Genomic DNA, 26019 nt, shown 5'->3' with positions numbered 1-26019 from the left:
AATACTGTGTATTGGTTCCAAGGCAGAAGAGTGGTAAGGGCTAGGCAATGGGGGTCAAGTGACTTGCCCAGGGTCACACAGCTAGGAAGTATCCAAGAGCAGATTTGAACCCAGGACCTCCCATCTCTAGGCCTGGCTCTCCATCCACTGAGCCACTCAGCTGCCCCCTAATAATTTTTTTAAAAGAAAAGGAAACCCAAAATGGAGTCATGAAGACACAACTGAAAATGACTGAAGAACCACCACTTCTTTCCAACATGGCCAAGAATCTACCACCCACCCATCGCCCATAATCTGTGCACATGTCATCCTTGACTTTTTAGATTCCAGAAGTCTTGGTTCCAACATACATAATGTCTTACATGTAGCAGCTTTGGATAGAGGTATAACTAGCTTCTCTAAAAGGGATTCTGACCCTTCAGTGACTGGATAAACAAAACGTGCCCAAAACACAACTGAACTATTGAAGGCAATGATGCTGAGGGCCACTCTACCATCTCAGCCAAAATGACCATCAAAGGACTAGAATACGAGGAAGATGTCTCCGAGGCTCATGGGAACGTCAGCCAGGCTTCCAGAATCAGACAGCTACGGCTCATAGGAATAATCATTATTTTGATGATGATTGACAACGATAGAACAGTTTGGCATTCAAAAAATGCTCCTTATATTTCATCAGAATCTCACAGGATCCCAGTACCATGGGCACCAGAGGAATGGCCATCCCACGCTATGTAGGAGAACACTGCTGGCCCCAGTGTCAGCAGGTTGGAAGCCCAGGTCTCCCTCTCCAAACAGAGCCTTCCCTCAATCAGTTCTCCAAGTAAGGTGGACATCAGCTACCTCAATGGAGAAATGACGGCTTCCAGAGTCTACGCTGGGTATCAATCCAGCATGAGCTAAAAATCCCTGTGTATCTTCCCTGAAATGTTTCCCATTTCAGCTCATGGATTTCTGAGTCATCCAACGTAAACTATTTTTAAAACTTAGCAATCCAGTGAAAATCAGCCTAAATGAAGGAGTCAATGTCTCCCAAAGGCAGCAGAAGGGGCTGTCCTCTCCATCAGAAAAATCCAGGGAGATCAATGAAATGACAAGGTAAGTACACAGTGTGTACCTCTCTGACTCCATCTGTTCTACCCTCAGAAGACCACGCTGGTGAACAGAGGAAAGGCCAAAAGGCAGGCAGGAAAAGGGACAGCAAAGGCCTGGCAAACCCAGTACTTCTTGGCTAAAATGTCCAAGAATCTGAGGGCCTTCTAAAAGACAGCATGCCTTTGGGGCCGTCCAATAGATTTCTGCCATTTTTGCCTAAGCTAGAGTGGCGGCCAGTTGGTTCCCTGGTTGGGTTTTTGTCTTCTTGGTCCATCCTTTGACATCTTTACTTTTCCCCTCTTCTCCCTCCATCCTCATTCCGCCCAGCCTCTCACACCAGCGAATAGAAATGAAATAGACTCTTCGACTAATGAGAAGAACAAAACATAAAATTCTCCTCCTAAAACATGAGAATTGTCTATAGACAGCCAAATGCCCTTTACAGCTACTCTGATCAGTTTTCCCGTCCCCTTACTCAGACCTCTGCCAGAGTGTTCTCAATAATCCCTCTGCTGATGAGAAGGATTGTTTTTCTAGAAAAATTAAAAAGATGAAATTGATCAGAAAATCTCCCATTCTGCCAAGAAAAGGTTGCAGCAAATACTTTCCAAAAGGAAGATTAGTTACTGGAATATCTGGAATTGGTCATAAAAATTCCATAAACCCCAGGGGCTCCTGGGAAGCAAATCAAAATGTAAGGAAAAAGAAATATTCCATCTCCTAGGAGAATCCCAATTTACAGGAACTGACTTTAATCAGAGGCACGGCCAAAAAGGATCAGATTGGCAGTGAGGAACCCTGGCTCTGCTCTTTGGTACTACTACTGAGTAGTTGAATAACCTTGGGAGAGTCATTCCCCCCTCAGTTTCCTCATTTGCCGTTGTATCTTCAACACAGGGGGCACATCGTGAAGCTCTACTGATTCTGTACACATCTTGTATTTCCTTTTTGGGGTACATGAGGGCAGAAATTTTATTTCCTTTTTCCTTTGTAAAGCTGGCACAGAGCCTGGGATATCGTGAGCACTTAATAAATACCCAATGGCTGATTGATGCAAAAGTGTTTGTAGAAACGAAATCTCTACAATAATCGGTTTAGACTAGAGGGTCTTGGGGCCCCTCCTACTTCCAAGATTCTATGAGCCTAGCAGCACAGAGAAGGCCACTCTTACCTTCTATGAGCCCCCTGCCCACCTCCCCTCATCCTTGCTCTGAGAGCCGACCGGTCCAGCTCTCCCTTCTGCCATGGGCGATTTCCTGGTACATCGCCATGCAGTTAATTCTTCCCAGTTCATGCTGCAACCTTCTCCCATGACCACAGATGAACCAAGGAAGGTCAAAGATGCACGGTCCCACTGGTCTTGACCAGAAGATGAGATTGGTTCAATCTTCAAAACATCCAATAGGTATTTGCTATGTATCTGATGGGAGCACTGGGCCTGAAGTCAAGAAGACCTAAGTTCAAATCCTGCCATAGACATTTAGGAGCTGTGCAACTCTGGGCAAGTCACTTTGCCCTATTTGCCTCCATTTCCTCCTCTGTAAAATGAGTCAGAGAGGGAAATGGTGAACCACTCTAGGATCTCTGCCAAGAAAACCCCAAATGGGGCTATGAAGAGTCAGGCAGGACTGAAACAACTGAACAAAAACAAAATGGATCAGATGCCAAGTCGGGCATTGGGGACAGAAGGACAAATTCAACAGTCTTTGCCCCTCAAGAAGATCCCGTTCTCTTGGGGATGGGAGAGGTAAGTACAACGAAAAGTAAATATAAATGGGATACAAAGCCAATTTTGGAAGGGGAAGAGGGATGCCGGCCATCAGTTTGCCCTGTACAAGCTGAGGATGCTTTAGTTTTTATTGACTGATATTCTACACTGGACTAGTGATAAAACAGGGCTCTGGTGGCAATTCTAGACTGGACAACACCCTGCTTCCCAAAGGGAGTAAGTAATTGCTCTTCTCAAGTTCACACAGAAAGAGGAAGGCTGGATGGAAGATCATCGTGTGGATTGGTAAAAGCAAGTTTGCCTGTGAATGAAGAGATCAAGGCCAAGGACCCTTTGACGTCGAGGAGTTGACCCCTAGGCTCCTCAATTCATCCATAAGAAGAAAAATTGTAATACGGACTGTGAAGAAGCCAAAGAGAAAGACTGCCTCTAGAGTAACAAGATGATGGAGCCAGGGCCATCCAGGGCAGAAATGCATCCCTGAAGGCCACATCTTGACTTGGAAAACCACAAATTACCATTTTCTTTACTGTAATGTATTTTTATTTCTTTTGTTAAATGTTTCCCAATGGCATGTTATCCTGGTTCAGGTCTCACTTCTGAACTAAACCAAACCTCTCATTTTATAAAGGTAGAAACTGAGAGTCCCAGCAAAGTGAAGCAACTTGCCCTGAGTCACAAAGGAGCAAAGATCTGGAACTGAAAAGGCCTTCGAATGCCATCGAGTTCTCTCGCAGTTGAAAGCTCATCTCCGCCCCTCACCCAAGTCATCAAACTGGGCACTAGTGTCAATGCCTTTATGCCAACAGAAGGGCCCTTTCCATTTCTAATGTCCATGTGTCAGAGAGGAACACCATCACCCAACATCATACATCCTACTACGGGGAACCACCACCGAATGCAATTTTCAGCCCTAAAAGACTAAATAAGGAGTAGTGCTTAAGTAGGCCATGAATAAGGCAAAATTCTGTAGCAGCTCAGCTCGAGTTAGATGGTTTAATGGAGTGGCCGCCCGCTCCATGACCCAGGGCCTCTCTCCAATATGGCCCCAGGAGCTGTGGTGCAGAGAAGACTCACCAACGTGGTTTTTGCTTCCTCTCCTTATGCCAACAGTGGTGAGGAGCTCGTTCACTTCTCTGACCGACCCAACAGCCTTCAAGACAGGCAACCATTCATCAAACAGGACAGTCCAGAGCTAAACTGAGGCATGTCTCTCATCCCACCAACCCCGACTGGCCAGCTCTCATCTCCTCTGACCTAGCTGGCTATCTCAGAACAGTCTTCTTACATCGTAACAGAAGTTCCTTCTGAATGAGGGGTAAAGTCTAGAGTCACAGAAATCCACTTTAAGGGGCTTCGGACAGAATCCAAGCTGCAGTGAGTGACCTCTAAGATTGAAAGGGGAGAAAAGCGGACTTACCTTCTGAAAAAAGTCCTCTCCACTCTTGCCTTTTCCTTCAGCAGCAGCTGTAAATACAAAGGAATAAAATCACTTAAAATCGTTCCTTTTTTTCAATCAACCTATTCATGTTTATGACCTACAAAAGCAACCCAGGGCAGTCACAGATAGAGTGTTAGACATGGACACAGGAAGGCCAGGTTCAAATCCTGCCTCACACCGGCGACTCTAAGAGGCTTTGGCCTCTCTGATCCCTAGCTGCTTCGTCCATAAAATAATACTAATGGGCCGACCTCATGGGCCTGTTGGGAGAATCCAATGAGGCCATCTATGCAAAGCACTTTCAAATGTTATAGAAGCATATTTTATTATTAATGCCATTTATGACTCATTGACTTCCATCTGTAGCCTAGTCACATTATTTTATTTCTGCTTCTACTAAGGGTCTCCCAAATCTGTCTCTATACACGGATGAGCCTGGCCTCAAAAACGACTATAAATATCTAAACAATCAATTATAACTATTAAAGTAGATAATAATGAACAACAAAACACCCCTATGAGCCAGCGTCCTGGGCCAAGGACACCACAGACAGCTGCAGCAACTAATGATCCACAGCTCACTCTGCTTAGGATCCCTCAGAATTCCCTCCGGTTCCTTTGCCCTGGAATTCCCAATTCTTCCCTTCTCTCCTATCAAGGCTTTTCATTCTGGAGCTCCCTTCTCCCACTGGTGAGTTCCTGCAGAGTCTCCACTGGGAAGAAAGGCCCCCAGCTGGTCATCCTTCATTCCTCTCCTAGACCTGGACCTCACCACCAGCAGCTCCCTGTTGGGAGTTCTCTCCTCCTCCCCCAATAGAGGGGGCCTCCTCCTCAAGGGCAGGGACTGCGTGCATTTTGGCTCTATCTGTAACCCCAGCCCTTGGCACAATGCCTGGCACACAGTACTAAATGGTTACTAGCCGACAAAACAATTCAACGTGAATGTTGCGAAACTATCGTGGCCACGCAGGGAGAGAAGGTATCTTCTCCCACTTCTTAACAGAGGTGAGGGTCAACGGGAATGTAATATCATCTAATGCCATGTAACTCCAGGGAATGGCAAAATTTTTCACAATGTTGGCTAATTTGGCTAAACTTTACCCTTGTTTCATAACAAAAGGATGCCTCTTGGGAATGGGGTCCAGGGAAGAGAGATGGTAGGGAATGAATAACAATAAAGGTTATTTTTTAAAAGAATATTCCCTCAGACATTTCCTGGCTGTAAGATCCTGGCCAAGTCCCTTATCCCCCATCGCCTAGCCCTTACCACTCTTCTGACTTAGAACCAATATACAGTGTTGTTTCTAAGACGGAAGATATGTATGTTTTTTTTTGTTTTAAAGAATACCCAAAAAAGTAGAAGACCGTTTGTTAGTTGAGTTGTAGAAGGAAATCCTATGCAGGGATGAGGTAAGCCAGATGCCTTCTAAAGTCCAGCCTCCACAACCTATCTGATTTTAAGCAAGCCTTTGGTCCAATGTCTCCATCAGTGAAATGAGAGGATTAAACTAGATGGTTGTGGACACTGCCTCCCAGCCTCCAGCGATCCCTTCCAACGCCAAGATTCTGAGATTCCATAACCAGATATTGGAACAAAACTGTCTTCCCTTCTTTCCCTACTCAATACCAATAAGTAACAACCATTTTACTTTGCTCCTCTATAAAATGAGGAGGTCAGGCAAGAAGACATCCAAGTTCTTTCCCCAGCCCTCAAATACTAGAAAGGAACAGATCTAAATGGTGGTTGGTATAATTCAGGGAGCCTGCCAGAATTAGAGGAAATAAAGAAGAAAGAAGCCAGAGGTGATGAGAGCCTGACCAGGGAAGAAGAGCCCAAATTAGGTCTCCATCTGAGGCAAAGTCCCAGAAGAGATGCTCTGGAGCTGCAAGGGAAAAAGCATGCATTGACAAGGAAAGGCATAAGGAGGGAAAGGGAGATGCAATGCTGGCTCGCCACACCAGTCACCCAGAGGAGAAGCAAAGTCCCAGAAAAAAGGGGAGATCTCTCTCTCTCTGTGTCTCTGTCTCTGTTTCTGTCTCTGTCTCTCTATCTATCTATCTATTTATCTATCTCTCTGTCTCCCCCAACCCTAGAAAGCTCCTAATCCCTGAAGATGAGCTCTCAGAATTTCAATGCAGCTGAGCTCATAGTCTTCTGGGTCAAAAGCAAATAATATTGATGATAGTCAGAAGCCTGCAGAGCATTAAACTGGAAGGAATAGTAGCAAGACAGCAGCTTCTCCCTCATTTCTGTCTGAGTTCAACTAACCTAGATAAGAACATCATTATCATCATCATAACAATATTATAATCAAGGGAAGCTAACAGTGGATAGAACACTGTACATGGAGTCAGGAAGGTTCAAGTTCAAATTGAGCATTACGCACTTACTAGCTGGGTGACCCTGTAGAAGTCATTTAACCCCATGGCCTCAAGTTTCCTGATCTATAAAATGAGCTGAGAAAGAGATGGCAAACCACTCTAGGATCTCTTCCAAGAAAACCCCAAATAGGGCTGGATATAACTGAAAATGACTGAACAGCAAATTATAATAACCAGCATTTACATAGTACTCTCAAGTTTGTAGGTTATTTTATATACATTATTTCATTTGAACTTCATAGCAGGTAAGAACAACAGGAATTATCTCCATTTTAACAGATAAGGAAACTGAGGTACCAGGAGGTAACCCAGCAGGTCAGTGATTCATAGGTAGGACTTAAAGACCTCACAATTCCAAGTCCAGCGCTAGCACCTCCTCACCAAACTACCCAGAGAAAATAAAGGAGAGGAGATTCCTTGGGGCAAACAAAACCTCTCTTTCATACCTGGGGGCCCTGTAGACAAAAGTTCAGTCTCTCATCATTACTCTCAGACCTTACACAAAGGAGAGAGGGGCAGCCCTCTGGAGCATTAAAAGCCCTGGACTTGGAGAGAGGAAAACAGGGACTGAGTTTTAGCTCTGGAATTTAATTTAGCCATGAGACCACAGACCTCAGTTTCCTTTATTTATAGAATGAGAAAACAGCCTGAATCAGAGTGGTTACAAGACAAGTACTTTGCAAATCTTTAAAAAAAAAATTAAGTTACACAAAGACTTTTGGTACAGCTCCTATGACAGTGAACATTATTACACTGATTAATACTTAGAAATAGAAAAATCTAAAATTGATGGGAAAACCAGTCATTTTCACCTCAGGTCATTTGAAAAATGCTGTTGCTGTTTTTCATTCAGGTCCAAGTTTTCAAGGCCCCATTTGGGGTTTTCCTGATAAAGATACTTAAGTGGTTTGTCATTTCCTTCTCCGGCTCATTATTACAGATGAGGAAACTGAGGCAGGCAGGATTAAATGACTGGGCCAGAGTCACATAGCCAAGAAGTGTGCCTGAGGCCAGTTTTGAACTCCATGCTACTGGGCCACCTAGCTGCCCTTCCCCAAAATGGCACACTCACTTAAAACTACAACTCAGCCCTGGGATGTTCAAAAGATCATTAGCTCATGGAAAGCTGGAGGCCTGAGAGACCCTCTAGTTCAAACCCTTGGTTTTATCAAAGAGGAAACGAAAACTTCAGACGATGAACTGATTTGCCAAGCAAAGAATTAACCAAAGCACAGACCTGGGGCCAGATTTAGGGTCCCTCCCCACACCCTTCTTCCCCCCCAGAATGGGCATCCGTTTGCCTTCCCATCCCTCAAAGGAATATCATCCCCTTTAGAATGGGTTCCTTCCCTTGATACCCCCTTCTTCTCCTCCAGAAAGAGAAAGGGGTCTCTGCCTTCTCTCCCACAGCTCAGCCAGGACCCCCACTGGCCCCCCTCAGCCTTCTCCCCCTCTCACTTTCATGGTTCTCCCTAAAGGTTCAGTCTACCTGAGCCTTTGTAAGGCCAGCCATTCATTCTACAAACATTCGCTGGAGAAACCATTCAGAGGCATGGACTGTGCCCAGTGGCGGACCTTTGGGCTGAGCCAAGCAGGAAACAATTGTGATTTAGAAAACCAACCAACGAATGCACAGCCCTGGCCTGGGGAACACAACAAACTCCCAGAATGACTCAGTGGGGAGAGAAGGGCACCCTGGCCTTGGGCAAGGAGACGCCAGAGGCAGAGCCAGGGACCTGCGGAGTGCATCTTGCTGGTTCCCCTCCCTCCAGGTCCCCTGCCATCTGGTATATTCACAGAGAAGCTCTGCAGACACCTGGACATCCTCCGTGTGGTCCATTCCTACAGCACAGGCTTCCTGAGGGCAGGGACTCCAGCACCCGGCACAGTGTCTGGCATAGTCTAGGTGCTTGGTAAATGTCTGCTGAGTAATCCATATCAGATTGCTCGCCAAGAGAGGGGGAGAGGGAGGAGGAGGATTTAGCTCAAAATTGTTCTTTAAAAAGTTTTTTTAATTAAAAATTTTAATTTTAATTTAATTTCCATTTTAAAAGTTTTCATTTGAATTCTTTAAAACTGCTTTTCCACATCATTGAGGGGAAAACTAAAATATTGTTTTCTTAAATTACTCAAATGTCTGTTGATCAATTGATGAAAATCAAGAGAGATGAAATGCCTTGCCCGGGTTCCCAGGGTAATAACCCCTCAGAAGCAGAACTGAAGTCTGCTCTTATACCCATTCCTAGCACCTTTCCTTTCTGAAACAAAAAGAAGTGCTATAAAAGGGGGGCAGATAATGGGGGGCTAAGCCTGGAGTCTAGAGGCCCTGGATTCATATCACCCTGGGCAAGTCACTTATCCTCCACTGCCTAGCCCTTATTGCTTTTCTGCCTTGGAACCTATACTTCGTATGGATTCTAAGATGGATGCTAAAGGTTTAAAAAAAGGATATAAATGTGATTCAATTCCCAATGCAAGAACTGAACAGCCCATTTAGAAGACAAACTCCTCTTTAGAGGTCCGAGCACCTGGCTCAGCCCAGGCCACGTAACAGGAACTTAATAAATCGTGGGGGCTCCCTCATGCCCACAGGGCCCAGGGACACCTCCATCTGGTCACTGCCCCTTTCCTTGGCTGGCCTCCTTGGGTCCCAGTTCCAAGATGGCAGCCACAGGCTGTCACCAGCTGAACCACTTTCCTGCTTTCCATGAATGGAGGGGGAGGAAGGGCCACCAGGGATGGAGGAAACCAGCCGAGCCAGCACAAGCGGGATCCTGGCCTGACCTGTGGGTAGCTTAAGTGGAACGGGGCCACAAGGCAGGCCAGAAGTCCCTCTTGGCTCCCCAACTCTCCCCAGCTCCTCCTTTGTGAAGAGACTTCACAAAGAGACCCTCTGCTCCTCTCCACCGACCCTCTGCCCTCCAGAACTGCGTGACTGGCAAATGCCAGGTCTCGGGCTCCCCAGCATGCCTTGCCCTAGAGAAAGCGTATCTCCCCAAAAGGAAAGAACTGTCCCAATCATGAAAAGTCCCCTTGAGAGATGCAGGAAGCAGAGTATGTCCAGGAGGCACAGGGCTACTTGGAAATGCAAATCCTCAGAGGCCATCCAGCCCACCCTCCCATTTTGTGGATGAGGAAACCATGGCCTGGGCTGGTTGAATGATTTGCCCAGGTCATACAGGGAGGTATCAGCAGTGTGATTTGAACCCATATCCTGTGACTCCAGAGCCCGTATCCTTTATACTAGACCATGCTGCCTACTTATCACAGGCTTTAAAATTAGCCGCTTTTTTTTTTCATGAAGTCACATGCTTTTCCTTTCCAAACTGATTAAGAACTTTTCCTCAAACACAGCCCATCTCCGATATCACTGTTGGGTCTGTTTCCCAGAGAGATCCAGGGCAAAGGAAAAGAACCCTCAGTTCCTGGGAAATGGCGAAACACACTGTGGTACATGATTGTGATGGAATGTTACTGCCCCGCAAGAAAGGATGAGCAGATTGATTTTTTTTTTTAACTTAGAACTACAGGAGGGGGGAGCTGGGTAGCTCAGTGGATTGAGGGCCAGGCCCAGAGATGGGAGGTCCTGGGTTCAAATCTGACCTCAGACACTTCCTAACTGGGTGACCCTGGGCAAGTCACTTCACCCCCATTGCCTATCCGTTACTACTCTTCTGCCTTGGAACCAATACATAGTATTGATTGATTTCAAGATGGAAGGTAAGGGTTAAAAAAAAGAAAGAAAGAACTACAGGAGATAATAAGGAATGAAACAAGAACATCATCTATGGCTACGGATTTAATATTTGAAGAATAACTTGTGAATGTTCAACTCCAGAAAATTAACTGAAAGATGGAAAACCAAAAGACATAATCAAGATATGCAGATCTGGCATGGGGAGGGGAGGAAGGGGCTGGGATACCTGGGAATACATTCTATTTTTTAAAATACTTTGTATCATTTTCTATGTATTTTCTATTTACTTCTCTGTTTATACGTTGTTTCCCTCCCAGTAAAATGGAAAGGCCAAGAGGGAACAACCATTTCATTTTTGTTTTTGAAGACTATGTGCTTATCTGTGGCACCACAGGACCCTAGACCAAGAGTCAGAAAGACAGGAGTCAAATCAGATACTAGGTAACTCGATTCTCTTCTGCCTCAGTCTTCTCATATGTAAAATGGGGTTAATAATAGCACATACCTCTCAGGGTTGTTGTAAAGATAAAATGAGATGCTGGTAAAGAGTTTGCAAACCATGACAAGCTACATAAGTCAGGATTATTAGTGGTCATTATTAGGGTTAGGCTTCTATTGTGGGATATATAGTTTCTTAAAGGGAAGCTGGGTTAAATGAACTTGATGAATAGTAATGGAGGCACCCCAATTAAAAACTCAGCTTTGCCACTTATTACCTATCAGAAAATGACCAGGGGGCAGCTGGGTAGCTCAGTGGATTGAGAGTCAGAGGCCTAGAGATGGGAGGTCCTGTGAATCTTAAATTTGCTCAGACTATACCTTGGAAGATTTGGTTAAGCTATTCCCCTATTGTAACAATATAGGTACTTAATCAGGAATGTATTGAGAACTTTAAATTACTCCACCCTGCTCAAACAGTGCCTTAAGGGAAGATAAAGTTGTAAAACTCCTTACTGAACAATGAAAAGTCCCCAACTCATACTTATAGTAAAGCTAGAACCTTAGGCTAGGTCTATTTTTAGATCTAATACCAAAGGGTGCTAAGTACCTATACAGGTTAAATTAATCACTAAAAAGGTCAAGCAACTTACAAAAGGCAAGCTTAGCAAAAAAGATGTGAAATACTCAGAAGATATAATCTACCCAGAGAAGGGGAGAACTAAAGAGAGACGTGACCTAAGAATGGATAGTCCTGAGGAAAATGTCTACTGTGATTGGTAGATATGAAAATTTAGGGGAGGTGACATAAGAGAAAATTCTCTTTAAAAGGAGCTGGCTCTCTGAACTTAGTTGGAGTTTGGAGTTAGTTGGAGGAGCTAGGTCTCTGAACTCAGTTCAGGAGTTGAGGATTTCAGTGAAGGACTGGAGTTTTGCATGGGACAATCTTGTGGTGAGTGATAAAAGACTGACTAGTCTCTCTTAAGGATACTATTTCCTCTTATTGTCTCTCCTTTCCCTTAAATTCCTTCATTTGTATTAATTAAAATCTCCCTAAAACCCAGCTGACTTCGGTATTTTCATATTTGGGAATTTTCCCATGATGACCACTTATTTTTTATTTAAATCAAGACACTAAAAATTATCTTTACAGTTTGGCCGAAACCTTTACAGTTTTGGCAATTCAGTCTTGAAACCCACATTCTTTGTGGTTACAGTCCTGGGTTCAAATCTGGCCTCAGATACTTCCCAGCTGGGTGACCCTGGGCAAGTCACTTGACCCCCATTGCCTAGCCTTTACCACTCTTCTGCCTTAGAACCAATACACAGTATTGATTCCAAGATGGAAGGTAAGGGTTAAAGAAACAAAGAAAGAAAATGATCAGATCATGGATCCCAGTACCTGCATCCATACAATGGGGTTAGAGCTATGCTTGTATGTCTTCCAGATTTCCTTCCAGCTCAAAATCCATTCCTTAGGGGAACTTGTTGATCATTCTCATTTTATCAATCAGTTGGCATCTACTAAGCCCCTACTATGCGCCAGGCCCTGGAGTTACAAAAATGGACAAAGATGGCCTCTACCTTCAAGGACCAGGGAGAGAGACAATATACAAACCGAGCTCTACAAAGCAAGCCATACGCTGGGCAAATAGGAAATAATGAACGGGGAAGGCACTAGAAGTAGGAGAGGTTGGGGAAAGCTTCCTTGGGGAGGTGCAGTCATGTGTGCTGGATTACTTGGTAAATTGGAGGCAGAATGAGACTAGAACCTGGTTCTCTGGATCTCCAGCCCCAGCGGAGGACTCTACGGAGGACAGAGGTCTACCTGGAATGGACGTTAGAGGTTGTCAGGTCTAACCTCAAGAGAACTGATGTCCAGAGGTGAAAAGATTGAGCCAAGACCACCCAGCTGGGAAAGTGACGGCCCCAGAACCTGAGCTTCCCACCATCCAGTGAAGCAGCTCTGGATGCCATTTAGCAGCTCCAAAGAGATGTTCTTTAGGGCTCTGCAGAAGAAAGGTTAAGCATTTTCCTGTCTCCTGATCACATTCCACCCAATTGATTGGGCACTTCTTAAGCAATGGCCCTGGGACAGGCACTGGGCTAGGCACTGAGGACACACCGGCAAGAAATGGGTCCGGAAGCTTCCTGCCAGCCAGGAATGTTCAAAAGCAAGACCTGTGCGTGGGGCTGGTTGGCAACGAGTTAGATTGCAAGGAAAAATACGAGGTCCGATAGCATCGTTTAGTGGGAAGGTTTTGCTTTTCATTGTGTTTGGAGGGAGAAACGGTGCCTGTTTCTGAGCCAGGCCACACTTGAAGCCATAACACCGCCCGACCTCCTCAAGTGGGACTGAAGCCCGTGGCCCCAAGTTTTATCTGTTTAGCAGATTATAGGCGGCCGTGCCAGGCTTCCCGTCCCCAAGATGGCTGGTTTCTCATCCGTCTCCTCCCACATCCAAATGGCCCACGTTCCACCGGGGTGGGTGTTTTTGCTGTCTGCCTGTCCCAGTTCTGGTTCTGATGGTCCAAAATGCAATAGCTCCAATGGAGGCGCCACGGTCCGGCCCTGCCAATACAAGCAGTCGTCCTCTCCCTCTGACTCCAGTAATAAATCACTTCAATACTACCGAAACATGGCTGTCCGAATCTGCTGCTTAAGCACTTCAGATTTTACAGTGAATAATTCAGTTTTTAATGTTTATTGTCATTCCTCCAGGCCTGCCCCATATTTCATTTCATATTTTTTTCCTTCAAGAGAATTATGGGATGGTGAAGGAGCGGGCCAATAAAAACAGCAAGAAGTTAAAACAGGTGTAAACTATTACCTCCCGCCCGCCCCCAGCGGCACGGAGAGTTTGCTGAATTGTGGAATTGAGAAAAAAGCCTCGCTTGGCAATTCCCCTGAGTCACATGGAAACTGCTGCTCGAAGGTCCTCTGGACGGGGAGCTGTTTGCTGTTAGAACAAAGATCTCCAAAGGACCGTCCGTCCAGAACAAAATGGAGGGGACGATTTCTTTGGATTTCTATTGTGTACCTTTGCTTTTACTAATCGGACCTTAGCTAGAGCCGGCAGGAAGGTCCCAAGTTCTAATCTAGCCCTGCCAATTTTACAGATGAGGAAACTGAGACTCGGGGAGGATAAGAGATTTCTCCAAAGTCATACCAAGAGCATCAAAGGTAGGATTTGACCGCAGGTCCTCTGCTTCCTTCTACCAAGCCACTACTGGACGTATTACTTCTCCCAGCAGACTCAAAGTGACTATTCCATTCATCGTAGTACAGTAAAAAGAGCCCACTGACTCTGGAATCAGAGGACCAAGGTTTGGAACCCATTTATTGATTATCTGTGGGACCTCAGGAAGGCTTGACTAAAGGGTCTCTGTACTCCCTTCCAGCTCTAAGATCCAAGATCCTATGAGCCCCAGCTGTGTGACCCTGGGCAAGTCACTTGACCCCCATTGCCTAGCCCTTACCACTCTTCTGCCTTGGAGCCAATACACAGTATTGATTCCAAGATGGAAGGTGAGGGTTAAAGAAAAAAAACATCCTATGAGCCCCGGCACCTAGCACAGTGCCTGCCACACAGCTAGTGCTTAGTAAATGCTTACTGAATTAAACTGGCACCTGCACGCTTTCCCCTTCTCCACTCCCTGTACAGGATCCTGGGGAGTGCTCGTGGCATAGGAGATGGATAGCCGGGGGCGCCTGGGTTCAAGCATTGATTCTGGGTGTAATCACAGCTCTGTTGAAACTCTCGGGGCCCCCAAGCAACTGTGAGATTTTAAATTGCAGAGAAGTTGTTCATCTGTATGGGTGGAGAAAGTTTCCACATTGGGAATTCCCTACACCGATGAAATCACACATCTTGTCCCACAGCAGGGAAAACTGAATACTAAGTGATGAAAAACAATGCATCGAGGTGCCGTTTCCCCTCCTCTCTGGGACCCCGGACTTGCTCTCTAAAGGGAAGGCGTGAGCCGGCTGCCTGACAAGGTCCCTTCCAGCTCCAAGAGGCTCAGCTGCCTCCTAACAGGTTGTGGATTGCCCAGCCCAGCCTGCCTCCGGGATGCTCGGCCACATGGAAGCGACGGGCTCGCCGTGGTCCCCAAGGGTAGCCACAGGATAAATGCAATGATCGCAGGAGCCCGTTTCCAAAAAGAGACTCCACTCAGGATTCAAAACAGTTCCAGGTTTTCCTGATTTAGTCCATATAATCCCCAACGCCCCCGGAGAAGTATGTCAGACGTTTGACCCTCCATTAACTGTTTCCAGAGGACTTCCCAGACCGCCTGGAGACTTGGAGAAATGGGGTTCCCTCAAAAGGGGATGTGCCCGAAGTCGCAGATTCCAAAGCTTCACCCAGGCCAGTCTTTCCGGCCTCCTTTGAAGGAATGGAGGCAATAAGGGCTTACTCAGCACGGAGCAGCCACTTAAACTTTCAGGAATGAAACCTCAAGCAGCTCAGCTGTGGGCCATGCGAGAACACAAGGCAGCCAAGTCCTCTGAGCACTAAGACTGTCAAGACAGAGCAGTCCCAGAGAGGTTCTTGCAGAGGGGTCGTCCTTCTCAAATCCCATCCTCCCAAATGTCTTCTGCTAGGTTGAGGGCCCCTCTACCCCCCCCCATGGGAATTCAGTTCAGAGGATCACGGGGCTGCAAAGGGTCTCAGAGGTCATCTAGTCCAAAGCTCTCATTTTACCTCATGTAGCCCAACTTCCTCATTTTACAGATTGAGAAACTGAGGCTCAAGGAGATGGTTTGATGCACTGGAGGACACCCCCCCCATGGGAATTCAGTACAGAGGATCACAGGACTGCAAGTCCAAAGCTCTCATTTTACCTCATGTAGCCCAACCTCCTCATTTTACAGATTGAGAAACTGAGGCTCAAGGAGATGGTTTGATGCACTGGAGGACACCCCCCCCCATGGGAATTCAGTTCAGAGGATCACGGGGCTGCAAGGGGTCTCAGAGGTCATCTAGTCCAAAGCTCTCATTTTACCTCATGTAGCCCAACCTCATTTTACAGATTGAGAAACTGAGGCTCAAGGAGATGATTTGATGCACTGGAGGACACCCCCCCATGGGAATTCAGTTCAGAGGATCATGGGGCTGCAAGGGGTCTCAGAGGTCATCTAGTCCAAAGCTCTCATTTTACCTCATGTAGCCCAACCTCCTCATTTTACAGATTGAGAAACTGAGGCTCAAGGAGATGATTTGATGCACTGGAGGTCACCCAGGTAGTAAGCATCAGCTTAATTCAATCTGATAGTTATGAAGAGCCTATTGGACAAAGCTCTGATGAAAATCGCATCCCTGGCTTCCAGGTGCACACAATTTTCCAGTCAAGCACCTCTTCCCAGTCCCCCCACACCCTCAGTTGGCCATCTCATTCATCACCAGGCTTCAGCCTCCACCGAGGCTCATGCTTCCCAATCTCCAGCACCAGCCCTGACCTCTCTTCTGAGTTCATGTCTCCCACTTGTCTACAGCAAATCTCCAACTCAATGGGCAGAATTCAGCTTCTCCCAGCCATCCTCCTGACCCCAGTAGACCCGCCCAGGGCACCGTCACTTCCCAGGTGTCCTATGTCCAAAGCCTTCGGTTCATCTGTTCGTTCCCTTCTCCGTAGCCCTTTCCTGCCAGTCACACCTCCATGATGCCTTTCCTATCACAAGTCACAGGACTGGTTCAGATCCTGGCTCTGCCATCTACCTGTCCACTAGGGCAGGTTTGATCTCTTGGGGTCTCAGTGGCCTCCCCTCAATTGCTTTGGCCACCCTATGGTGTTTGAATTACTGCAATTGCCTCCTACCAGATCTTCCCAACTCCACCATCCCATTCCCCCCTTCACAAAGCCCCTACAAATGTTCCATCAGGTTACTTCTTTGAACAACAGTCTTCAGTGGCTCCCTAGTCCCCTGTGCCTGGCATTCAAGGCTGTCCTAAATACAGCACCACCCTAGAGCCTTTCACTCTACCTCACACTGCCCCTTACCATATCTCCATGTCCCTGGATACCGGACTGCTCTTTGTACCTCCACCAAGTATAGTTTGTTTGCTCTGCCTAGAAGGCTTTTTTTCCTCCTATCTGTGACTACTGAATTTCTATCCACCCTCTAAAAGCCACTGCCTCCAGGAAGTCTTCACTGACCCTTCCTGTCCACCACAACCTTGTCCTTTGAACTTCACCTTGTATTTAGCTCTGCCATAGCTGATACACTTACTTATCATGCTGGGGTGAGCTAGGGGGTTTGGTGACTTGAAAACCAAGTCTAGAGATGGGAGATCCAGGGTTCAAATCTGATCTCAGACACTTTCTAGCTGTGTGACCCTGGGCAAGTCACTTAACCCCATTGCCTAGCCCTCACCACTGACCCCTCTGCCTTACAACCAATACACAGTATTGATTCTAAGACAGAAAATAAAAGGGTTTTTTAATTAGGAATTTTGTTACATGACATTATGCTGTAATCTCTTGGAGGGCAAAGAGGGCGTCTTCTATAAACTCTGGGTCTCCTTCAGAGATTAGCAGGATAACAAGTGCGCAAATAAAGTATGAAAGTAGAACGTGACCAGGGTGAGAAGCAGATGCTCGCTCAGACCTCTTCATAGAGGAAGACAGTGTTCACCCTGGGAAGATCCCACACGGAGGCAATAGCAGGTCCAGATCAAAAAACAAAAGGTTTTATTCTGAACTCCTTTTTAGAAAAGAAGACCACAGAGTCTACAGAGAATGCCTCCAAGAGCACGTTGCCTGCTTTCAAGTACTCGACCACCAAATCAGCTGGGACTTCTGTGAGTAAGGAATTCCCAGTGTGGGCAATCTTTCTGCGAAAGCTGAGAAACCCTTCTGTGACTACGGAGAGCGAGCAGTCTTCACCGATCAAGTGGCTAACCGACGTCACAAAGACAGAACTGTCGCCTGAGACACCCAGAGGCTAAGTGGCTTGTCCAGTGCCTCAGAACTAGTATCAGAGTCAGAATTTGAACTCGGCTTTTACTGACTCAGAGCCCAGGCTTTCTCCAGCATCCCACATGTGAACCATCAAGGGCCAGATTCATGTGAGCTCTGATTATTATGTCAAACCCAGGCTAGAATAACAGACCAAGCCCGGATTGACCACATCCAAAAGGCACCTCAAGCCAACCCTGAGAAAATGCCAGGCACGCAGGGCTAATGACTCTTGATTATCTACAGAAACCAGGGCCAAGAACAGCACAGATCAGTGAAACCGTCGAACTGCCCCAAACCTCTTTTTAACCATTTTAACCAATTTGCTTCTATTTCCTCCTATGTCAAAGCCCTTCTCAGAAGAGCTAATGTCAGCAAGGTTGACTAAGGGAACGTTCCACCATGTTTTAGAGCTGCTTCTCTATAGGACTGGGGTTTGGAGTTCCCATGGAGTAGGGAAAAGTGGGGAATACAACAGAAAGAGCCATGAGGCAGGAGACCAAGGACTTGGGTCAAATTTTAGATCCTCCATCTATTCTCTGTGAGACCTTAAGAAAGTCACTTAACTTCAGAGGGAGGGGGTTTGAGGTTGGACTATATATGTCGTCTTCCAGATCTAAAATTATAATTGGGTGACCTGCCAAGCTCCTCCCAGAAAGAGACTGAACCTTAACGAGTCCATCTTAAATTGGGGAGCAGGGGAGAACCCTAACTAACACTGAAAAAGACACTATTAGAACAGACGTGGCCTTGCCTCACACAGGACCAGCAGGAGCCAAAAAGCATGAGTGTTCATTGGCCCAGACCACTGAGAAAAAGGCTGGCTGCCATCGACATTCAGAATGGGTCATCTGGGTGCTTGGGAGTTCCACTGTCCACTACTTCAAACTCGGTCTAAGAGTTTAATTGACCTTCAAATGTATTGGCCTGGCAATGAAGCTCTCCTTCTGGACCAATGAATGACCCTAACATACGTCAATGGAGTGGGTCCAGCTGATTACCAGACATTCTGGTCTAGCCAACCAACTTGGTCTCAGACCCCACTCCTTCTTACATAAGCAGCCCCAGAGACATCGTCTGCTCAAATCGGGGCTCGCAAGAGCTCACAAGTTTGAGAATCTAATCATCCTGGAGGGTTTTTTTAAATAATATTACAACCATATGAAAGATGACTCTGAATCACTAATAAGAAGAGAAACAAAAACTAAAACAACTCCGAGGTTTCACTTCCAGCAAACTGGAAAAGATGACAAAAGAAGGAAGAAGTCAGTGTTGGAGGGACTGTGGGATGACCAGCACCTAAAAGCTCTCTTGATGGAGTTGTAGACCGTCCAAACAGTTCCACAAAATGATTTGGAAGAAAATTGTGTTCATAACTCTTGACTCATAGATGATGATGATAATGATGATGGTGGTGGTGGTGGTGGTGGTAATGGTGATGATAATGGTAATGGTGGTGGTGGCAGTGGTGATGGTGATGATGATGTAATGGTGGTGGTGGTGGTGGTGGTGGTGGTGGTGGTGGTGGTGGTGGTGGTGATGGTAATGATGGTAATGATGGTAATGGTGGTGGTGGTGGTGGTGGTGGTGGTGGTGGTGGTGGTGATGATGGTAATGATGGTGGTGGTGGTGGTGGTGGTGGTGGTGGTGGTGGTGGTGGTGGTGGTGGTGGTGGTGGTGATGATGGTAATGATGGTGGTGGTGGTGGTGGTGGTGGTGGTGGTGGTGGTGGTGGTGGTGATGATGGTAATGATGGTGGTGGTGGTGGTGGTGGTGGTGGTGGTGGTGGTGGTGGTGATGGTGATGATGATGATGGTAAGGATGGTAATGGTAGTGGTGGTGGTGGTGATGATGGTGATGATAATGGTGGTGGTGTGGTGGTGGTGGTGGTGGTGATGGTGGTGGTGATGATGATGATGGTAAGGATGGTAATGGTAGTGGTGGTGATGGTGGTGGCGGTGGTGATGATGATGATGGTAAGAATGGTAATGGTAGTGGTGGTGGTGGTGATGATGGTGATGATAATGGTGGTGTGGTGGTGGTGGTGGTGATGGTGGTGGTGATGATGATGATGGTAAGGATGGTAATGGTAGTGGTGGTGATGGTGGTGGCGGTGGTGATGATGATGATGGTAAGAATGGTAATGGTAGTGGTGGTGGTGGTGATGGTGGTGATGATAATGGTGGTGTGGTGGTGGTGGTGGTGATGGTGGTGGTGATGATGATGATGGTGTGGTGGTGGTGGTGGTGGTGGTGGTGGTGGTGGTGGTGGTGGTGGTGGTGGTGGTGGTGGTGGTGGTGGTGGTGGTGATGGTGGTGGTGGTGGTGGTGGTGATGGTGGTGATGATAATGGTGGTGTGGTGGTGGTGGTGATGGTGGTGGTGGTGGTGGTGGTGATGGTGGTGGTGGTGGTGGTGGTGGTGGTGGTGGTGGTGGTGATGATAACATTTGTATATCACCTTAAGGTTCTCAAAACACCGGACATAAAAATGTATTGGAAATCTTTACAATAACCCTGAGGTGTGTGTTACCTTATTCCCATTTTACAAATGAAAAAAATTGAGGTTGACTTGATCACACAGCCAGTAAGTACCTGAAGCAGGATTTGAATTCACGCCTTCCTGACTCTAAGCCTAGGGCTCTATCCACTACTCCACCTGGCTGCCAGTGAGGTAGATGCCTTAAGAAGGTCCCACACAGACCAACACTCTAGGAGAAGCACTCACGGGCCCGGGGAAAGGGCTGAAGACAAAGCGGGTGCCTGTTAAATGGGGAAGGGTTGTCTGTGGCTGATGAGCATTGCTGTGCCACGAGAATCAGAAGGTGAAAGCGAGCGGAACGTGGCAAGACTCGCATGAGGAGAGACCGAGTAAAGAACGAGGCCAGCCGACCCGCTAACAGGAAGGCGCCAAAGAACAAGACCAGGGAGCTGCCGGGCAGCGCCTGCTCTGAGGCCGTCTCGGCTCCAGAGAAGAAGCGAGGAGACCCGACGCCCTCCTTTCTCGGCCACGTGAGGAGGCTCTGAGGACGCGGAATGGGGCATCCTCTGCCCCTGCCGGGTTTCCTGGTGTCGCGCTCCCCTTCGAACTAGGATCCTGGTGAGGATCAACCGCCCCTTCCATGGGCAGGGACCAAGCTGGTCAGCCACGTGGCCCGCCGCTTGCCTGGGACGCCCCATGATGCAGGAAGCCTTGAGATGACCCCCAGAGGGTCATGTGACTGTAACACTTTGCAGACAAAAAAAAATAGGCAAAAAAATCTGGTAACGGGAATCCTGGGAAAGCCATGAAAAGGGTCTCAGAGCGTGGGGGACCCCTGACTTTTCTGCGTGTTTTCTCCGGTGGAAGAGGAGAGAATGAACGATCTCTAAGCCACCTGCCAGCTCTCGGCCCGTGACGGAGAGCCGGCCTTGGAGGCGGGAGGGTCTGGGTTCGAGTCCAGCCTCTGACAGGCTGGCTATGAGACTGTTGGCTGACCTTTAACTCTCAGGCCAGTGAGAGAGGCCGGCTGGAGCCCCCCCTCGCAGGCACGACGCCCGAATGAACACAAGACGTCCGCCTGGCCCAGGAACCCTCCACAGCCACCGACGGAAGCGGCCTGAGAGGAGCCAGGCAAGGCTGGGGGATGACGGGAGGCGGAATCCCTGCTCCGGACGGGCTGGCCTCCTGCGCCGCGGTGGGAGGCCCCTCGTGAAGCCTTTCGGGCTGTCCCGGGCGGGGGACGAGGCTCTGGCTTGGGGTTCGAGAACCTGAGGAGGCCGCGGCTGGCCCTGAGGAGGCCGCGGCTGGCCCTGAGGAGGCCGCGGCTGGCCCTGAGGAGGCCGCGGCTGGCCCTGAGGAGGCCGCGGGCCTCTCCTTTCTCATCTGTGAAGTGGGGATGGCATCAGGCCCTTCTTGAGACGCCCGAGACCCCCCGCGGAGAGGCGCCTGCGGGTCGGAGGGCTGAGGGACCTGCGGAGCAGTCCAGCCCGACGCCTGCTGGCCGGCGGCAGTGAGCTTCACCCAGGAAGGCCGCGCCCCACCCAACAGGAGGGCTCCGCCGGGGATCCCCCGGGCAGGAGGCTGCACAGAGGAAAAGGAGGGGCCGCGGAGGGCAGAAGCGGCGGGGCTCACCGGGATTCGCACCCAGGCTCCACACGGTCCCTGGGCCTGAGCTGCTCCGAGGGGCCCGCACACAGGCCGCAGCCTCGATCCCTTCCCTAGAAGCCAGGCCTGGCCGAGGCCCAGAAAGCCGTTTCCCCCAGAAAGAGAAGCTCCTGGTTTCCCTCGAGGCCCGCCCGCACAAGAAGCCACTTTGAAAGCGGAGCCACGCCCCAGGACTAGACTCCCCAGGGCCTCGGGAAATAGGCAACACCAGAGAGCTGGGTGCGAATCTTGCCCGGGAGATTCTGAGACTCACAGCCTTCTTCGTTTATTCGTGGCTGAGCCCCTCAGGCTCTGTGTCTTCATCTGTAGAGTGGGGTCCCGGGGCAGTAAGGTGGGGCCGGAGACGCCTCTCCCTGGGTCCAAACTGGCCTCAGACCCTTCCTGGCTGTGTGACCCTGGACGAGTCCCTTCCACCGCCCAGCCCTGCCACATACAGATTCGGTTCTGAGTCACAAAGGGGGGCTTTTATTTTTAAAAAGGATCAGGCGGAGGCGCGGCCCGCCCAGGCCCACCCAGGCCCGCCCAGGCCCGCCCAGCCCCCGTGCCTCCTCGAGCCGCCTCAGGGCGACGACAGCGTCCCCTCGACAGGCAGAGGAGGGAGCAGCGCGGCCCCCGGGAGGGCCTCAGGAGGGCCCCAAAGAGGCACCAGGCGCCAGCGAGGCCGCAGACGGCCAGGATCCAGAGAGCTCGGGCGGGGGCACCCTGGTCTCTGAGGCCCGGGTGGCTCCCCTTCCCGTGCCGTCTCCCTGTCCGAGGGCCCGGCGTGCCCATGCCCGTGTCCCCACGTCCCTGCCCTGCTGAGGGCCTCCCTGGGGCATCGCCCGGCACACAGCAAGCCTCGACGAGGGCTTTGTCCGTCTGTCTGCATCTGTCTGTCTGTCTGCCTGTTCATCTGCACCCGTCTGTCTGTCTGTCTGCATCTGTCTGTCCGTCTGCCTGTTCAACTGCACCTGTCTGTCTGTCTGCATCTGCACCTGTCTGTCCGTCTGCCTGTTCATCTGCCCCCGTCCGTCTGTCCGTCTTCTCTGGGTCTGTAAGGGATGGCCGTTCCTGGGCCTTTCTTGGGGTGCCTTTGTTGATCCACAGCTGGCAGCGGTCGGAGTCCCCCCAATGCCGCTTCAGACAAAGGCCCGGCGTGGCGGCAGAGGGTCCTGGCAGACGGGTGGCGGCTCCGGCGGGCCCCCCAGGGTGCTCTGCGGCCTTTGGCCGGCTCTCCAGAGGCTCGAGGGTCCCCAGGCGCTTCCCAGGCGGCCTGGCTCCTGCCCGGGGGTCGCCCCAATTCTACAGGAGGGGCCGGTGGGGGCCTCTCGGGCGCCGCGTCGGGCCGTGCCCGAGCCACGTCCTGCTCCCCCCGAGGCCGGGCCTCAGAGACCATCGAGGAGTAAACGGAGGCCGGAGACCACCCCGAGGGCTAGTGAATGTGCACTCGGGGAGTGCGGCCCCCCCGGGACAGCCCTGGGGGGGCGGGCGGCCCTCGGCCTCTGGGGACGAGCAAGGTTCCGCATGGCGGGCCAGGAGGGCCCCAGCTCGGCAGCTGCTCCGGCCAAAGGGCAGCGACGGGTGTGGGAAGGAGCCAGGCCGGTTCCAACCAGAGCAGGGCGGCTCCTCGCTGCCCTTCCTCTTCTGGGCGTCCTGAGAACTGCAGCGCTGACCTGGGCCCTCTGGAGGCCCAGCCCTCCCCCCACCCCTCCTTCTCCTCGGCCTCCCTCGGCGGAGGCTCGTGGCTCACCCACTGGGCTGACGACGTCCTCCCTGAAATCTGTCCCTCGGAAGGAGGCCCCGCAGAGCGGCGCCGGGCCCAGGAAGGAAGCACGAAGGACCCGGAGCGCCAGCCTGACCCGCGGCCTCACAACTACTAGAAGAGACAACCCAGAAGAAGCCAGCTGCTCCGGAGGGAGGCGGGATCCGGGGAGGCTTCCTGGAGGAGGAGAGATGTTAGATGGCACTTGGGGGAATCCGGAGAAGCTAACTCTTACTTATCCCCCACCTTCCATCTTGGAATCAATACTATGAATTGGTTCGGAGGCAGAAGAGCAGGGAGGGGCTAGGCTGTGGGGGAGAAGTGACTTGTCCAGGGTCACCCAGCTGAGAAGTGTCTGAGGCCAGATTGGAACCCAGGACCTCCGGTCTGGAGGCCCGGCTCTCCATCCACAGAGCCCCAGCGGCCTCCATCTATATACATTTAGAAGGAAGTTCAGAGCCCTGCCTTAGAGAAGGGCACCAGCGAGTCTCCTAAAAAGGAGGCCTGGAGGAGGCCCATCTCTGCCCCGGAGCCTCCCGCCTTGATGAGGACAACGATGGCGGCAAACACAGCCCGGGACTTCCTTCGTGCCAGGCCGGGACCGAGCGGAGGAAAATGGCGGCTGGAGAGTGGAAATGGGCAGCCCATCGAACAGGGATTCTGGCTTTCAGTGGAGCTCTGGCGGGGGCAGGATGGGAAAGGCAGTCAGTGCAGCACGTGTAATCGAGACTCAAAACGCGCAGAGAAAGGAGTCCCGGCAGGAAAGGTCGGCTGAGTCCCCGGAGGGGACGGGAAAGACCGGACAAGACCGGAGGTGGCTCCTTCTCCGTCCACCTCGGGAGGAGAAAAGAGTCTTCTCAAACTGTCCGTAGCTTCCGGCGGCTTCTAATAGGGCAAAGAGTGAAAGAGCCTCCTTGAGAAAAGCCGGTGACCTAAAAGCTTTGAGATGCTGCTAGAAAGTGGAGCCCTCCCACAGGCGGGCTACGAAGGAGGGGATGCAGGGTTACCATGGTGACACGCACGCTCCGAGAGATGGAGAAGGACCCGGCTGGGTTGACTTGGGGGATTATGTTCAGGGAGCCCAGGAGAAAGAAAGGTGGATGGATTGGACACGCGTCTAGCCATGACCGGAGAATCTCAGGTGCCTCAAGAGTGCTCTAATAATAGACTGCAATTCATGAAAGGCTTCGTTTCTCCTACAAAAATGGCTGCCCTTCCAGCCTGCTGATCCCAAGAAAAGGCTGAAAGAGAAACCTCCATAGCAGAGACAAAGGCCTGGATGGACCCAAAAGAGACGTGGAAGGAGGCCTGTCTATTGTGCCTTACAGTTAGCTCTCTCTTGGATCTTGCTCCTTACTGTATTCCCATTCATTCCTCTTTTAAATGGCAGTTCAATCATTCGTTTCATTATTTTGGTCAATGTGTTATATTTTACTCCAAAAGGAATTATTAGACTGTATTAAGATGTTTTTTCTCTCATTTTTAAAAGAATCCAAAACCACGATAAAATGCAGAGGTCAGAGCAGCACCCAAATCCACCGACTGGCGATGGACCAGACGGCAAACACAGTGCCTGGAAGGGAGGAATCTGCTTCTGGGGCTCCCAAATCCATCTTTTTTCAGCCCGGTTTTCTGACAGTGCTCACATGATTCTATTTACATAACTGGACGTCATCCTGCATGTCCCCTTTGGGTGCACTATGGAAGCAGCTGAACCAGCGGCTGCCCCGCAGACGAGGAAGGCAGTCCAACGACGGCTGTCCCGTCACTACGGAGAACTATGTACACCCGGAGGGAGTGAGAGAGAGACTTGACGGGGTCAGGATAAGAGAAAAGGAAGTTCCCTAAAAAGTTCTTTCTCTGAGACGTTTCATGACTTGATCTGAAATCAAATCTGCCATGAAACGTGCCCATAGTAAAAGACTCAGCCTCTACCATTTTGGTTTTTTAGCCCTTCATTCCATCTTGGAGTCGATCCTGTGTACGGGTTCCAGGGCAGAAGAGGGGTGAGGGCTAGGCAATGGAGGTGAAGTGACCGGCCCAGGGTCACGCAGCTTGGAAGCATCTATCAGATTAGAACCCGGGACCTCCTTCTTGAGCCTGGCTCTCATGTCACTGAGCCACGTAGCTATCCACATCCCCAGCATCCACCATTTTAAAAGGATCGACCTTCTCCTATCTAAAGCCTGTTCCAGAATAGATGGAGAAGAGGGAAGAGGCCAAATTGTTCCTGGGTGATCTTTCATTCAGACACTCCTCCCCCTGGGCACGTAGCCCAAGGGAGGAAAGGACCCACAGATGTATATACAAATGTATGCACATGTATGTGTGTATGTGTACATATATGTATACTTTCAAAGCAAAGCTCTTCGTGAGACCAAAAAACTTGGGGA

The 26019-nt window shown here is 49.6% G+C and overlaps 1 protein-coding gene across 2 annotated transcripts in view; it reads right to left on the bottom strand.

Annotated features, from left to right (window-relative positions):
- Nucleotides 1-26019, bottom strand: part of BICC1 (BicC family RNA binding protein 1) — a 207297-nt gene that overhangs the window by 157546 nt on the left and 23732 nt on the right. For both annotated transcript variants that reach the window (XM_001363815.4, XM_007478337.2), the window contains exon 2: nt 4245-4291. In XM_001363815.4, coding sequence (XP_001363852.1) covers nt 4245-4291 — 47 coding nt within the window. The remainder of the gene's footprint in view (nt 1-4244; nt 4292-26019) is intronic.

This window comes from Monodelphis domestica, chromosome 1 (genome assembly GCF_027887165.1).
Source record: "Monodelphis domestica isolate mMonDom1 chromosome 1, mMonDom1.pri, whole genome shotgun sequence".
Classification (NCBI taxonomy): domain Eukaryota; kingdom Metazoa; phylum Chordata; class Mammalia; order Didelphimorphia; family Didelphidae; genus Monodelphis; species Monodelphis domestica.
The sequence above is the reverse complement of the archived record's forward strand: the minus strand, read 5'-3'. Positions and strand labels throughout refer to the sequence as shown.